This window comes from Setaria viridis, chromosome 2 (genome assembly GCF_005286985.2).
Source record: "Setaria viridis chromosome 2, Setaria_viridis_v4.0, whole genome shotgun sequence".
NCBI classification, from domain to species: domain Eukaryota; kingdom Viridiplantae; phylum Streptophyta; class Magnoliopsida; order Poales; family Poaceae; genus Setaria; species Setaria viridis.
Window position 1 is genome coordinate 4,054,840 of NC_048264.2, and position 15,973 is coordinate 4,070,812.

Consider the following 15,973-nt stretch of genomic DNA (forward strand, 5'->3'; position numbering starts at 1 on the left):
AGCTTCTTATTACTGTTATTGGTTATTTGAGCTGTAGCAGGCGGCCGCCGGTGCTGCGTTGCTTACCCTGATCGCGCTCGCCCATGCGGGGGTACGGCGGCGGCGCGCGCGAGGCTCCGATGGCTCCGGCGATGGTGCCTTCTTCTTCTAGCGAGAGATATAGGAGGTCGTTGTAATCCACCGCCCATTGTGTCCCCATGGCCGGCGGCAGGCAAGGCGATCCGTATCGATGATGATCTGCTAGTTTGTTCGTGGCTCGGTGTAATATACTCGTGTTCATATGAATTTTGTATATCAGTAGATGTGTAAGCTAAAAGCGCAGGAAGAAAACGGTGACCGTGTCATTGTGCAGTTCGTTTCCGTTTCGATTCAGAACTGACCCAGATCAGAAGAAACGTACTGCCAGCTGGGCTTTAAATTTCTCCTCTCGTCTAAGACATTTCCAATCTCTTTGTTTAAATTTATTTAAAAAATGTGCATTTAGGGGGAACCCAAATTTGTCAACAAAGAAAAGGCAATGGTCTCAGCCTCTCAGGTGTTCCTGGCTCAGTGCTCCTGGCTGGTGCAATGCTACAGTCTGGTTGGCAGAGAAAGTTAAGCTTAGCTCGTGTGCAGAGTTTGAACTTGTGTGGCTGCAAGCTGGTATGATCATAATTCAGAAGAAAGGCAATGGTCTCAGGTGTGGTGACTGGTTCCTTCGTTTGAATCCAATGTGTCCAACCTTGGCACAAGCGACTACTGTTCTTGCTATATTCTTCATGACTACACACACACACACACACACACAAAACAAAGCACGATGCAATATGGAATTCATGGCAGCTAACTAACCAAGCGTGATTAACGTGGCACTTTTGATGAATGGTAACCTACATATGGCATGTTGTGGAGAGCACTAGTCATGAGCGATCCCTAACTCGGGTTGGCTGAGTACAAGGACACGTTTTGTTGCTAGAGATCTTCCTGAAACTGGTAGGATTCTTCAGAGTTGTATGACATTATCAGATATTTGCACGCATGAACTCCATGTAACTATGTAAGCCATAAGCTGGTGTAGAAAAGTCTGCAGCTGTCAAGTATGCACAACAACTACAGTACTGAATATCCTTTCACAAATTTCAGGAAACTGGTATCCCCAGATCTATTGCAAGTGTATATATCAACTATCTTTACACATGCACAAGTAACCAATTTGTCTGCATATAGAGTTAGAGACAAGGAGCTGAATAAGAGTAAAGGGAAAAAGTGGGAATCATCTACTCAGAGTTACAGGCAACAGTTTGAAGGCAAGAAACTTTTGTCCATGAACAAGAAACCAAGGCAGCATGATACACAGCAGCCATGCCTTAACATCGCAACGAGATATGTCGGGTCGTAATTCCAAGCAGGTTGAGGAAGTTGCTGGCCAAAAATTGTAGACCATCAAAAGTATGTCTTCAAAGGGAGGAGGAGGAGGGGGATCCTGCACAGTGTACTGGGGTATGGTACATAGCCATCAGGTATTCAGGCAAGACGTAAGACGTAGATGAATGTACTGATTGAGCATTGCAGGCCAACAGAAGAATGTCTTCAGGGAAGGAGTGGTCCTCTCTGACCAGACCACTTGAAGCGCTGCCACAGATCCTTGATGGCAGTCCACGCCCAAGTGAAGGCACCATAAGCAGTAGGGTCACCTTCGATCCAAACTGACAACATGTAGCAAACTGCCACCACACCAAGCACGATGCCAGCAATGTACCCATGACTCCCCATGTGGCATGCAAGCGCAACGATGAACACAAAGGTAGCCAAGCACGTACAGAGGCGGGAGCACACAGAAGACACTCGATGCGTGTAGCCTGTGGGTTGGACTGACGTGGCGGCCATCAGACCTGTTCCCAGACCGAAAGCACCCAGGATCAACAGCAGGACATAGAAAACCTTCAGAATTGTTTTCCAACCGGACAGCAGTTCCATCAGTCCAGCATACACACCCATAAGAACCACACCAGTATATCCAAGGTGACCATAGTTCAGGTCAAACAAGACCTGCATATAGCAATGCATGAAACTTAGTTTACTGATGCAGCAACAGCGCAACACCTTCTGAATATTACACAAATGACTGAAGCAACTTTTACAAAGATACGCATATATGTCTATTCAGAAAACGGTGGTAGTGATAATGATTCAATCCATCTGTTTGTGCTAAGGTCAATTGCAGAGTTACCAATTTATCCAACAGAGAACACCATCTGTTTGTGCTAAGGAGTAAGGTAAATTGCAGACCTACCAGTTTATCCAATGGAGAACAGAATCAGTCTGAACAGATAACTCCCAATGAGAGTGTACTGAAAAGTATGCCAATTGATCTACCTACTAGTTAATATCAATTCAGGGTTGCTTCCATGTCCAGTTTATTTTCCCATGCCAAAAGCAGGCATAAGATTTAGCAGGTTAAAATGATTGCCTCAATTATTCTCTGACTAAGCGCATCCAGATAAGGAGGAAGATGAAGGGCTCCCGATGCCAAACCTACCGTGTTGGCCTGCAGCGGAGAAGCGCCACCACGGGTCCCTGTGGTCAGCTGCGGAGTAGCGGCACGGAAATGGTTCAGCTTCAACAACACCTGCAATTGACGTTGCGGCAAACTTAGTTTACTGATGCAGCAACAGGCTCCGAACATTTACACAAATGACTGAAACAACTTTCAGAAACATATGCGAGCTCATTCAGAAGAGAGTTGTAGCAACAATGATCGATTGATATGATTGTGCTAATATCAATTGCAGGGCAAATGAGATCGATCAGATAGCAGAATCAGAGCAATCAGAGAGCACCACCTCTATCATATCCTGCAAAGTATCAAGGCTAATCGATCTATCGTGGGTTCATCGTTGCTTCCAACAATCAGCAGGCAGATAAAAACACAAAGTACCTCGACGAGTCTGTGACCAAACGTAGCCAGAAAAGGGGGCGGAGGTGCCGGGCCTGTCTGCGGCGAAGGAGATTCAGGGGTCGGCTTCGTCGTCTGCAGCGGAGGAAGAGCACTAGGGGTCCCGGTGGGTAGCTTGGCCTTCGGCCGCAGAGGAGGATCACCACGGGTCCCTGTAAGCTGCTTGGTCGTCCGCGACTGACGACGAGCTCCATGGGACGCAGTGGCCAGCGCGGACAGAGGCGACGGAGCAGAACCCAGAGGCGAGGCGGCCGACGCCTGGGGCCAACCCTTTGGAGTGCCGGTGAGCGCGGACGACCTGATGGCGGGGCTGGAGGCGGAGGCGTGGATGCCGCCGCTGCGACGCCGGGGCGGGACCCGAGCCGCGGACGACGCCGTCGGCGATCGAGCCGCGCTGGTGTTGGTGTTGGTGGTGGTGTCGGCGTCGGCGTCGGCGAGGGCCCGTGTCTGCGGCCCCGAACGCAGCGAGCCCAGCCACCCGAGGTAGTCCTCCTCCCGCGTGAGGCCGCGAGGCTTGGGCGAGGGGAGCGCGCCGCCGCCGCCGGCGAGGCCGGGGCGCCTCGGCGTCCGCTCAGGGGGCCACGTCATGCGCGCCGCCGTCCTCCGCGATGCGGGGCCGGAGGCGGGGTCGGAGGAGTTGTTCGTGCCGACGCGGCGGCGCTTCGGGAGGGAGAACGGGAGCGGCTGCCACGACGGCCGCGCCGGTTCCGCTCCCTCGGGCGACGAGGAGTAGGAGGAAGTGGTGGCGGCGGCGGGCGCGTGGTGGCGGCCGGTAGCGGCGTCGCGCGTGCCGATCGGGCCGCCCTTGCCGGCGACGGCGTCGCGGGGGCGGCGGTGGACGGAGAGGCTCATGATGGTGGGGCTGGTGGCTTCTCTGCGGGGAGGCCACGTTTCGAAATTCAAAATTTGGGGGAGAGGCGGTGCTAGCAGGGGGGTAAAATGGTAAATAGGGGAGGGCCGGCCGAGCGCGGAGGAAAAATTGGGGAACCTGGTAGTTTTGCGCAAACACCCCTGGGAAAAAACAGAAGCAGGGGACAGTTTTCATAACACACCCTATTTCAGTCCCATCTTCCACCTCACCCCTCTTGATGTTTTCCTTGAGTGTTGAGAACCTTTTTTTTTTTTTGATAAAGAGTGTTGAGAACTTGAGATGCATCTCCTGATGTTGCTGATGTTCTTGCGGAATGGTTCGCCCTAGAGTTGTTGAGGCCCTGTTTGGGAGGAGGGTGCTAAATTTTAGCACCCCCATTTTAGTCACTTTTAGCCCCTCCTCCTCCCAAACACCTAGGCTAAAATGGAGGGGCTAAATTTTAGCCTCCCATAATCCATTAGCCTCTCAAGAGGTGCTAAAATGGACTAAAAGTGCTAAAAGTGGTCCCCCTCCTCCAAAATTCCACCTGGTACCCTTCCCTCTTTCCTCCCCCGCGCTCTTCTCTCTCCCCCGCGCCCGGCCTCCGCGCCCCGCGCCGCCCGCCCGCCGCGCCGCCGCCCGGCCTCCGCGCCCCGCGCCGCCCGCCCGCCGCGCCGCCGCCCGGCCTCCGCGCCCCGCGCCGCCCGCCCGCCGCGCCCGCCCCTGCGCCTGCCCGCCGCGCCCCGCGCCGCGCCCGCCGGCCCCTGCGCCCCGCGCGGCCTCCGCCGGCCCCGCCCGCCCCCGCGGCCTCCGCCGGCACCGCTGCCGCTGCCGGATCGAATGCGCCATCCTCATCTGGTGCCCGGCCTCGGCACCGCCGCCTCCGGTGCTGCTCCGTGACGACGATGGACGGAGCAGGCGGACGGAGCTCGTGCGGGGAGCAGCGGCGAGCGCGACTTCGAGGCCGCCGTCGTTCTCGACGTGGTGGAGCCCCTAGATGCAGCGTCGCTGCACTCCGACCCGGAGCTAGCGACGTCGGCGGCGGCGTCCAGGGACGGGCCGTTGGTGGCTGGCGAGAGTGCGGCGGGGGAAGGGGCGACCGGCCCGGGAGCTCCGTGCCGGAGGTGGACGTCCACCGCTTCGACGACGACATGGCCGCGAGCGATGGCCAGTAGCTAGCCACGGAAGACGGCCTGGTATGTGTTGGATAGGGTACAGATACAAGGCTATCCACCCCGCCACCAGAAGTTGAGGGTAAAGGAGAGGGGTAAAAGAGTCTTTTGATAACCAAAGTGCTAAATTTTAGCCTCCCTCCCAAACACCCTAGGTGCTAAATTTTAGTCCCTTTATTTGAGTGGGCTAAACTTTAGCCTAGGGCTAAATTTTAGCCCCTCCTCCCAAACAGGGCCTGAGTCTCTGAGAAGCCAGGAGAATAATTTGACCTTGGATGTGAGCTTCGCCTCTGAGTAAATGTTAAGGTGACTTGGTTGCTGAAGATGATTCAATTGATCAGTTCAAGTAAACATTGAACTCTGTTCTTAGCTAATCACTCACCCGCCTCCCAATTCTCCCTACCTATCCTTGATCCTTGCTGCATTCCTCCAATTCCACTCCGATCTGTTGCTAGCCATCCTCGTCACAGCCTGGTCGACGGTGAAGCGGACCGAGTCGAGCTGGGCAGTACCTTCTGTCGAGTCAATAACAGGGCACCAGCATGGCAGAGCAGCATCTGCTCCATTTGGCATCCGTGCTACTTTCTGCCATGGCAAACCAATTTGACCAACCGTAGTATGAATTCTTACAACAGCGTTCGCGCCTACTCCTACAAACTAATTGCAAGAGAGATAAGAAAGAGATGAGATAAGATGATCGACTGGAGCGTACCTCGCAAGCGCACCTTCGCGTGGTGGGGATAGGCAGCGCCTCGGCCCTCATCTCCGGGCGGCCGCTCGTTCTCCTCCCCCAAGCCGGCTGGCGCGGCCGCACCCACGGCTCCAGCTCGCCATGGTGATGGACACGAACAGGAAACGAACGAGCCGGGATGTGCTGTGGAGGTCTGCTGAGAGAAGGACAAAGCGCATCCAATTTCGCCATGGGAGCAGAAGCACTCGAGATTTCGCGGCCGGATCGAGCAAGCACCGCCTCGTGCACAGAGTCGGGAGCTCGCCGGACGCCGGCGAGGCAGCGCTGCGGGATCACTCACGCCTTGTTCGCGGTTAGAGTCCGCATCGGGTGTATTCGTGACCGTCGGTTGCGGATTGGACGGCCCTCAGCTGCCCAGGGGGTGGACGGTAAATGAAATACCGTCCACCGCCGGTCCCCGTGTCCGCCGGCAAGGCCACCCGCCGCCGGGCGCTGGCACGGGTATAAATTGGAAATGGCCACGCCCGCCGGGCTGTTATTAGGCAGGCAGGTTGGTTGGTCTCCAATTGGTAAACATTGTAACGATCGCGGCAAAGGAACCGCGCGATCAGGCGTTTGGTTTTCCTCGCTTGCGGCAGCGGCGGCGGGGGAACCTTCTCGGCGGCGCCTCGTCATGCCGACCCTGGACAGGAGGCTGCTGGCGTGGAGCGACTCCGACACGGAGGACGACGGCGACCGGCTGCTCGCGACGCCGACGAGCAGCCGGGGCCTCGCCGTGGGCGTCGGCGTCGGCGGGACGTACGACCGGGCGTGCGCCTCGGTCGACGACGTGCTCGTCCCGGCCGGAGCCGACAACGACGGCCGCGCTGGCGGGAAGTCGTCGACGTCCGGCACGCGCAAAGTGAGTAGCGTTATACATTTAATTTGCACGTGGCACAGCTCTCCGCCGGGCCATGTATGTGAAACGCGTGCGTGCGTGCAGGCTCTCGCGGCGGCGGGGCTCGTCGCCGGCGGCTGTCTCTGCGCTTACTTGGCCTGGCGCTACTGCGGCGGCGCGGGCAAGCTGCCCGTCTCGTCTTGATTTGACCCATACGTTTCCTGGTTCCAAGATGATCATAATATGTCTTCAGTTTGAAAATGTTTCATCTTATATATCCAATCATTCTTATTTCATCCGGATTCAAATTTAGTGATATTTAACTATTTGCTAATTTTATGGAGGGCACTCCTTCATTTGCCAATTTTAGATCGGCTCCTATACATTTGCCATCGCGTAACAATTGAGGCTACACATTTGGCACATTTGCCTACGTGGCACGTCAAGTCCTCCCTCCAACGTGTATCAGCCATGGGAAAAGACCGCGTTGCCCTCCCCTTATCCGTTAACCTCGAGCCAGAGCCCCATGCCAAGGTTGCTCCACCGCATGCCCTCCCGCATCCCCTGCTGCCGCAGCAGCCCCGCGCCGTCGAGCACGCAGATGCCCCCCGCGCCGCCGGCCGAGGCGAGGCACTCCCTGGCGCCGCGCTGCCGCCATACTCGTTCACAGCTCGTGTAGTGCATGAACACCCAGTAGCGCGGAGGGAGGATGTGACGAATCATGTAGGCAAAAGTGGCAAATGTGTAGGTTCAATTGTTACACGATGGTAAATGTGTAGAAACCAATCTAAAATTAGCAAATGAGTGCCCTCCGTAAAAGTGGCAAATAGTTAAATATCTCTCAAATTTAAACCTTTCTGGCGAGTGAGATGAACGCAAACGAACATGAGGTTTCGATGGTTTTTACGTAAGACCGAGTGAACACGCTTTGCGAACAGGAAAACGTACTTTACAGAATGCGCCTTGAACGGAAACATACATCCTCCATAGATCTAGGCAGCGGAGCAAAAGCCTTGCAGGTGCCATCCCAAATTCCATGCTGTGGCCGGCTGACTGAGCACAAGTTCATCTCCGGATGACCTTGGCGAAATGGCAGGGCTAGGTTGCAACTTGCAAGCAGTTGCGAACAGAAACCTTGAAAAACGAAAAATATGCTGAAAGCAAAACAGCAAAGGTAAGTTCATTAAGCAGATAACTGAAACTAAACAACCGAGATGGTAAAGTTAAATTCTGGAAAAAAAATATTTATGCGCTAATGCGTTAGGCTTCTGAAGAATCTCATCGTGATGTACAAGACCTCATTACAAGGGTATCTTCTATGTTTCCTAAACCGCAAGCATGTAAAAAATGGTGGTACCATTCCGGCGGTCTCCATTCTCTGCAGGAACATTTCCCTCCCCTGAAAACGTGTACCCGGACGAGTCTCTGACCGAGATCACACCACATTACAAACACAAAATTTGATCGAGATCTTGCGTTTCCCAATCACAAAGCCATTACCAGGTTCAGAATCCTCACCGAATTCGAAGGCAAAACCTTACCGTTTCACAGAACACCAAATTCAATCCACGCTTGGACACACGGGCACCAAAAGAGTTGCTACAAGTATTCATGAACCCAAGCAGCTCATCACCTATCCTAGAGATAAATATCCTCCAGTAAAACACAGCACAGAAGGTTCGGGGTACTCAAGGCATAAGCTAGGCATTGCAAATACTGGAACCAGAAATTTTTAGGACCCTAAATCGGATCGCGGTTAATAATCGCGATCCAAATCAGGGGTCATGTTGCAAGTATTTGTTCTAGCATTTTATAAATGGATCTCTAAATCGGATCGGATCGTGATTATTGGTCGCGATCCAAATTAGGGGTTTGTTCTGAAATTTATAAAACGACCTCTAAATTGGATCGCGATTGGCCTGGCCACGGTCGGCGGCGGCTCGTACGACCGGGTGTGTGCTGCGGCCGCCTCTGTCGGCGACGTGCTCGTCCCGGCCGGAGCCGACAACTACGGCCGCCGCGCGGGGAAGTCGCCGTCGCTCGCCCGGCAAGCGCAGGGTGAGACAGAGGATGAAAGGAACTAGCGTATTGGAACCAGCGCTGCTGCGTTAGACGTTTGATTTGCACGTGACAACTCACTGCCGGAAGTTCAACGATGCCCATTTGGTAGAGGCTAGGTATCTATGCGTATGGACCGACCCTCGGATAGGGATGCTTTGGTTCACCATAGTCCGCACTTTTATCAAGGGTTAGGTTTCGAGTTTGTCAATCACAACAGGGGATCAATGCTAGAAGGGTGCTTTTCAATAAAGTATGTTAGCTCATGTTGATAGGATATCCATTGGGTAATCGCTCAACAGCAGAGATTGAGGAAACTATCAAGTCCTTTGGAAGGCTCATCTTGTGGCAAAGGGACAATGTACTTTCCAGAGTCATTATCAAAGTAAGAACTACTGATTTGGTGAATATTCCACATTATTTAATAATATCTGAAGGAGATGACGTCGAGGGAGTATTCCTGACATGTTTTCTTTTTTTTGTCCATTGTAGATACACATAATATATTTCATCATAATAAAATAATGATATTTTTTAAAAACTTTTTGTCTAAAGATTGTATTGAGTAATAAGGCCCGTTTGGTTCCCTTTGCTTATTTTTAACACATGTCACATCGAATGTTTAGATACTAATTAGAAGTATTAAACGTAGACTATTTACAAAATCCATTACATAAGTGGAGGCTAAACGACGAGACGAATCTATTAAGCCTAATTAATCCATCATTAGCAAATGTTTACTGTAGCAACACATTGTCAAATCATGAACTAATTAGGCTTAATAGATTCGTCTCGTCGTTTAGCCTCCACTTATGTAATGGATTTTGTAAATAGTCTACGTTTAATACTTCTAATTAGTATCTAAACATTCGATGTGACGAGTGCTAAAAATAAGCAAAGGGAACAAACGGGACAGCCAATGTATCTAGAACTGTAATCTTTCTCTGACAGAGAAAGTAGTTCTAGACTAGCACAGGGTTCAAGTCAGCACAACGTGCGTAACACACGTTCCAACGAAAAACAGTGCTACTGTAGATGCATTTTCTTACACTACTCCCTGTCATAAAATAAACGTGTATCTCATTTCTCGCTAAGTCGAACTTTTCTAAATTTAACCATAAATAAATATAAAAAATCTATCAACATTTGTATATCTAAATAAGTTTATTATAAAAATATATTACATGTTTAATCTAGCTATACTTATTATGCATTATAAATATTAATATATTTTTTATGAATTTGATCTTCACGAGAAATGAGATGTTGATTTATTTTGTAACGGAGGGAGCGCATAGCGCATGCGGTTCACACTAGAAAACTGCATCACCGACTCACCAAGGCAACTGTGTCGTCTGTGCGTTGCTTTGGGTTCTCAACTTCTCGTGACGCACATGACAGTATGAACTAGCGTACGTACTACGTAGCGTAGGATCGCTATTTCACGCAATCGCACTGCAAGGTCCAATTTGCAAACCCGGCCAGGCGCCGCCTGTTCATTTCTGGCTTCCTGACGAGGATTACTTTGTTAGACAATGAAAATGGTACGGTGGTGAGATTTGTCCCTAACTCCCCGCCCGCCACGGCCGGCCGCACCCGAGCCGCCTCGGCCGCGTGGGGCGCCATGGGCTTTTCATCCGCGTCGTCGACGACGTCGACGCCTGCGTATTCTTGGCCGACGGCATGCTGACCTGCCGGCACGATCATCGTGTGACGACCATGATGGGTGCCTTGTGCTCGTCGGCGTTGTCGAACGCCTCGAGATCAATGTCGCCCAACGGCTGCAGGAGCGCGTCGTCGAGGCCCACCGTCGCGCTATCCACAGGTACGGGCGGGAGCTGGTTGGAGAAGAACTGATGGTCGCCGGCTGCCGGTGGCGGAGGGAATATCGGCAGGTCGTAGTAGCTCTCGCCCTCGCTGCAAAGTGCCGATGACCTGTCGTCAGTTTATAATTTATGGCATTATTTGGCCGAGACTCCAGTCCATGATTGCTGGAGCCTGGAGCGAAAGAACTGACTGACTGACCTCAGATTCATCAGAGCCGACGACGGGCAGTTCGCCGCGGCAGCAAGCGCGCCATGGCAGGAGCCGTCGATGAGCTCGTCGTCGCCGCGGCTCAGATGCGCGGGAGGAAAGGCGGCGATCGGCAGAGGGTAGTCTTCCGCGCTGCAGGCAAGAGAATGACATTGATTAGTTCGCAGGAGGAGATGATGGAGATCGATCGAGCGACATCCAAGAAATCCAATGACTCTGTACCGAGTACTGACCTCAGTAAGGCGAGCGGCGATGGGGGACACAGCGGAGGGAAGTGGTACCAATCAGCGTCACCGTCGCAGTACGGCACCATCGCCATTCGCCAAACAAACAACACAAGGATTCGAGCAAAGAAAAGCTTTGGTTGGATGGAGGGAAGAAGATCCTATCCTACTGTCCGTGTTGCAGTGGCATCTAAATCCAATACACAGGCAGTGGCAGTGGCAGTGGCTTCAGGAACTGGAACACTAATTATATACACTCGCACGTACGATCAGGTGGACGGAGGTCAGTGATGATGGATGTGAAGGTGTGCAATCAGAGATCAGCGTGAGGATGAGAGGCGAGAGGATGGATCGGAGCATGATGGGAACGGGAGAAGTAGTGGAGCAGTAACTGCGCGTGGATTTTGGGTGGATTCTGCAGCGAAACCGATCCGGGCATTAACTGGGCGTTGGCATTAGCATGGACGCATGCAGGCACGTAGCGATAGATAGTGAGGGAGGCACGCGCGCGCGTGCCCGACAGTGCCGGTCCTAAGCTTTTGACGGTCGTCGCGAGAGCCCCTCTAAACTATATATAAATCTTATAATACATATAAGTGCTAATTTTTCTTACAAAGCGAAACCAAACCTAATAATATATTTTTAATTTAACATGTTTCATAATTACCAAGGAATAATATAGACTAAAACTAATATGATTACCTTAAGAAAGAATAGAACTCCATAATATACATTGCTTCTCATAAAAAGATAGTTCTTCGGACATTTCTTGATGCAAAATCATCAAGGATGGTATTGAGATCAATAGTGTCCAAGATATCCCTCTCGATGGTGCACATAGCCAATCCATTTAACCTTTCTTGTGACATAGTTGATCTCGAATAGTTCTTCAACAACTTCAATTTTTAGAAAACTTCTTTCTGCCGAAGCTACAGTCACAGGTACAGTTAAGAGGATTCGATAGGCAACTGAAACATTTGGATAGCAATCTGCAACTATAACAAACTCCAAAATCTCAAGCGTTGACATCAAAGAATCAGGCAAAGTCACTTGTAGCACCTTTAATTCTGAAAAAAATCATTGATCTCAACATCGGATGAGTTATCCTGAGAAAATATTTCCACAAAATTCTTGCAGTGCAGCCAAAGATCAGCTTCATCCAAAGATTTCAAATTTTTTGAGTTGAACAAGAACCCAAAAATGTTATCAAATTTTTTCATCTGCTCAAATCTACTAGTCAATGAAGCAATTGCAGCATCAATCATAACATTGAAGTACTCTACTCTAAATGAGTCCACAGCAGATCGTTGTATTTTCTCATCTTGGTCATCTTGTTCATCAAATTGTTTCTTTCTCTTTCCTTGACGTTTTGTACGAAATTTTGGCTCTATATCCATTTCAGATGCAATGTTTTTTGCTGTATCCATACTAGAAGTGAAACTTCATCTCTATACTTCTTAAAATATGATATGACACCTTCAATATGTTTGAGAGTATCATCTATACTCACAATTTTAGACTGCAACTTCTTGCTCACCTTATTTATAGAGAATAAAATATCGTGCCAAATAATCAAACCAACTAAAAATTCAAAATTCTCTAGTGCACTCACTAAAGATTGACATTCACTAACTGCCATTGGATCATCATTTGAAGCCTTCTATAGCGCTATTAAAGCTGATCTTATTTGAGGAGTTTGGAATCTGATAGCTTGAACACTTTTTATTCGACTTTCCCAGCGTGTATTAGACCACGACTTAACTGTCAATCCTGGAACATTGTCCACTAAAATCTTCCACCTTTTAGTAGATTTTGCAAACAATGTGTATATATGTTGGATGAGACAAAAAAAGAAATAGCTTGCCTGCAAGATTTAACAAATAGTAAGTTTAAAACTTTTCCCAAAACATGACATATTATATGAAAATAATGTATAATAGAAATAATAGTTTACCTGAAAGATTTTCCCATATCACAAAGAGTAAGATTCAGACTATGACATGCACACGGCATGTATAGTGCTTTTCGATTAATTTCAAGCAAGCGCTTCTGAACACCTTGGTGAGAACCCTTCATATTTGAACCATTATCATAGCCTTGTCCTCTCACATCATCAATATTCAAATCAAGAGAGGCCAATACATTCTTTAATTCATTAAAAATACCTAATCCTGATGTGTCATCTACCTTTAAGAACTCCTCTACCCTTGGAACATTCCTTGACATATTGACACACCGAATAATTAGTCATTTGTTCTTCATCGCTCACATCTGGAGTACAATCTAAAATAACAGAAAAGTACTTGACATCTTTGATGATCTTTAGTATAGTTTGTTTCACACAATCTGCAAGAAGAGAAATCATCTCATTCTGAATTTTATGCCCAAGATAATGATGATGAATCTCACTATTTTGAATCCGCCTAATATGGTCTTGCATCACGGGATCAAATTCACCCATCATTTCAATTGTGCCCAAAAAGTTGCCATTGCTATCTTGATATAATTTCTCATTTTTCCCTCGAAAAGGCAAATTATGTTTAGCAAGAAACTTGACAGCAGAAACAATTCTTACTAAAACTTGTCTCCAACGCTCTCTCTCCTTTGCAATTTCTCATTGCAAATCATCATCAATTGTTTTATTTTTGCTCAACCTTAGCCTAAGTTCATTCCAAGTATTCATGTTTGTTATATGCTCAACACTATTCTCATGTTGTTTGAGTCTAAAACTAAGATGTTTCCAATCCCTCAATCCATCATGTGCTAGCAAACTTTTGCTCTGACTTGATTTAAACAATTTGCAGCAAAAACAAAAAATTTTGTACACATGTTTAGAGTAAACCAACCATTTTCTATCAACCACCTCACCATTGCTTAACTTTCTGGAATAGTAAGCATATGAAAAATGTCTATTAAGAGCATCTGCAGGGAACTCAAGATTCAATTCTCTCACCGGCCCCTTTTCAATCAATATATCTCTACCTTTATTATCAAGATTTCCCCAAATTCTAGGATCAAAGACATCATGAATAGAAGCTTCTTGCACATCATCAATTGAATTTTCAGGTTCACAGGAAGGCTGTAAATTTTCATTCTCTGTAGCATCATCAATGTCATCAACTTGTTCACTTAAATTATCATTAATTTGTTGATATTGCAGCCCTTGTTTCTTCAATATCAAGTGCATCTACAGGATTATCATCAGGCACAACACTGCTTGAAGCTGAAAAAAAACTTATGTATAGCACCTTTTTGAGATTCAATAAATTGATCTTCTACTCTTTTCCGTTTTCTTTTCTGAGACCCCGACAAATGTTTCTTAGGTAACATTCTAAGTTTCTAGCACCTAAATTATAAGAAAAATACGACTATATGAGTACCGAGTACTAGAAGTCCGAAGTAATTAATTTAGATTAAAAACGATCAAGAAAAAAAAAACCTAGATCATACCTGTGCGGCTGACCCGCTGTGCGCCTGTCAGCCTATGCCGCACGCGCGGTGCCGCGTGCCACACGGTGTGCCGGTGTCACTGTCAGACTGTGCAGTGCAGCCACGCAGGCCGATCCCCTCCGGCGGCAGTGCGGCACGGTAATCGCCTAATCGATGAGACAACGACTCGGTGACTCACGAGTGGACGGCGTGCCGATTCGCGTTCACGGATAATGGACCGACGGACGAGCGGTACGCGTTTTGGCTTTCTCACGCTAAAAGCCTGGCGCTAGCGGCCTGCTGCAGTAGTCTGGTTGTCAGGTTGTGGCCTGTATGGCTGTATCCGTATACATGGGGTCCTGGGCTGGCCCCCCCTCTGTGGGCCCTAGGCCATCGCACCCCGTGCCCCCTCCCAGGGCCGGCGCTGGCCGCGCCAAGCCTAGGGAGGGCCACCACCTCCGCCGCCATTCACCACCCGCCATGAGACCACCCCGACGGCGCGCCTTGGCTAGCGGTGGACCGCGGGCGGCGCCAACCTCGTCGGAGCTGCCACTGCACCGTCATGCCCACCATCAGCCCGCAGCGGAGCCCCTCGACGGAGCCGCGCGTGACTTGGTTGCACGCTAGCGTCGGCGAGAGGGCCCGCGGCAGAGCCAGGTAGGGCGGCGATGGATCTGCACGGGTGCAGAAGAGCGGAGGCGAGGAAAGGAGAGCGGCGACGCAGTTGCAGTGGAGAGTTGCGGCTGAAGGGGGCGGAAATGGCCTAGGGTTTCAGGGGAGCCGGTGCTAGGGAGTTTTTGTTCCGCCGAAACACAAGTCCGGCCGTCGGATGACGATCAACGGCTTAGATTAAGCTGCTAGCTTCAGTGGGCTCCGAGCCCAGGCAGGTTGTGGCGGCCTAACCATTGGTTGGCAGGCCACAATATATTAAGCTATGGCGAGCTGCACGTTGGGCCGCTTTTAGCTGGCGGGCCAGTTGCCATTTTGGCTCACACAAGCCGGGAGGAAGCGCGTGCGCTCAGGCATTTTCACATGCGTCAGCTTAGGCAGCTAGGCCATTTTGCCTTGCGTCAGTTGGGCCAGCACTGGCCGCCTTGCGCGCTGGCAGGCCGCTAACGCGGGCCGCTGCCAGGCCAAGCAGCCTTAAGTGCTGGGGTGCCGCGAGCTGGTTTTGAGTACTGGGCCGCTTCGGCCGCTGCCAGGCCATGAGTACTGGGTCACCTCTACGAGCAGGGCTCGCGGGCAGGCCGCCGCATAGGCCGCACGAATGTAGCGCGAGCTGGTTTGGGCCATTAGTTTGCCGGCGGGCCGTCTTCGCGTTCAAAGTGCACATGAGACTAACGTGAAATTTTCCTATTCCTTATATTAGTACCACCTCGCCATATGAAGCAGTGTCGCACCAGCTTAAATGTTCGTCCTCGCGAGCCATCCTCGCTGAGCTCGGTTGCACGGGCTTGTAACCCAAGTGGGGACATTAAGGTGGTGTGGATGTTTAGTGCGGACTCTGAGCTTGGTAGTGTCCTGTGCGGCTCAAGCGAAAGCTCGGGCTTCACTGGATTTGAAGTGGCAGCAACGACGTGAGGCTGGCTTCACATAGCAGTGATCACTGCCCGCTTCCGACGGTGGAAGGATAACAGACCGCTACATCACGGGCCCAACCTGAACCCTGAGGAGCTGGTGACGAGGATCGGAGAGGGAGCGGG

General features: G+C 50.3%; 1 protein-coding gene across 1 annotated transcript; it reads right to left on the reverse strand.

Annotated features, from left to right (window-relative positions):
- Window positions 1-1,122: 1,122 nt before the first annotated feature.
- LOC117843181 (uncharacterized) lies at window positions 1,123-4,310 on the reverse strand. Its single transcript, XM_034723742.2, has 3 exons — window positions 2,918-4,310; window positions 2,519-2,608; window positions 1,123-2,028 (listed from the first exon to the last, which is right to left on the reverse strand). The coding sequence occupies exons 1-3, from the start codon at window positions 3,785-3,787 to the stop codon at window positions 1,570-1,572; spliced, it is 1,419 nt and encodes a 472-aa protein (XP_034579633.1). The 5' UTR covers window positions 3,788-4,310; the 3' UTR covers window positions 1,123-1,569.
- Between the last annotated feature and the right edge of the window lie 11,663 nt (window positions 4,311-15,973).

Bases quoted from the DNA above. Each gene is read 5' to 3' on its own strand.
- LOC117843181 (XM_034723742.2), bottom strand. From the start codon at position 3,787: ATGAGCCTCTCCGTCCACCGCCGCCCCCGCGACGCCGTCGCCGGCAAG. The intron at 2,609-2,917 runs GTACTTTGTGTT...CGTCAATTGCAG, and splicing joins TTGGTCACAGACTCGTCGAG to GTGTTGTTGAAGCTGAACCA. The intron at 2,029-2,518 runs GTAGGTTTGGCA...TGCTATATGCAG, and splicing joins CTCCGCTGCAGGCCAACACG to GTCTTGTTTGACCTGAACTA.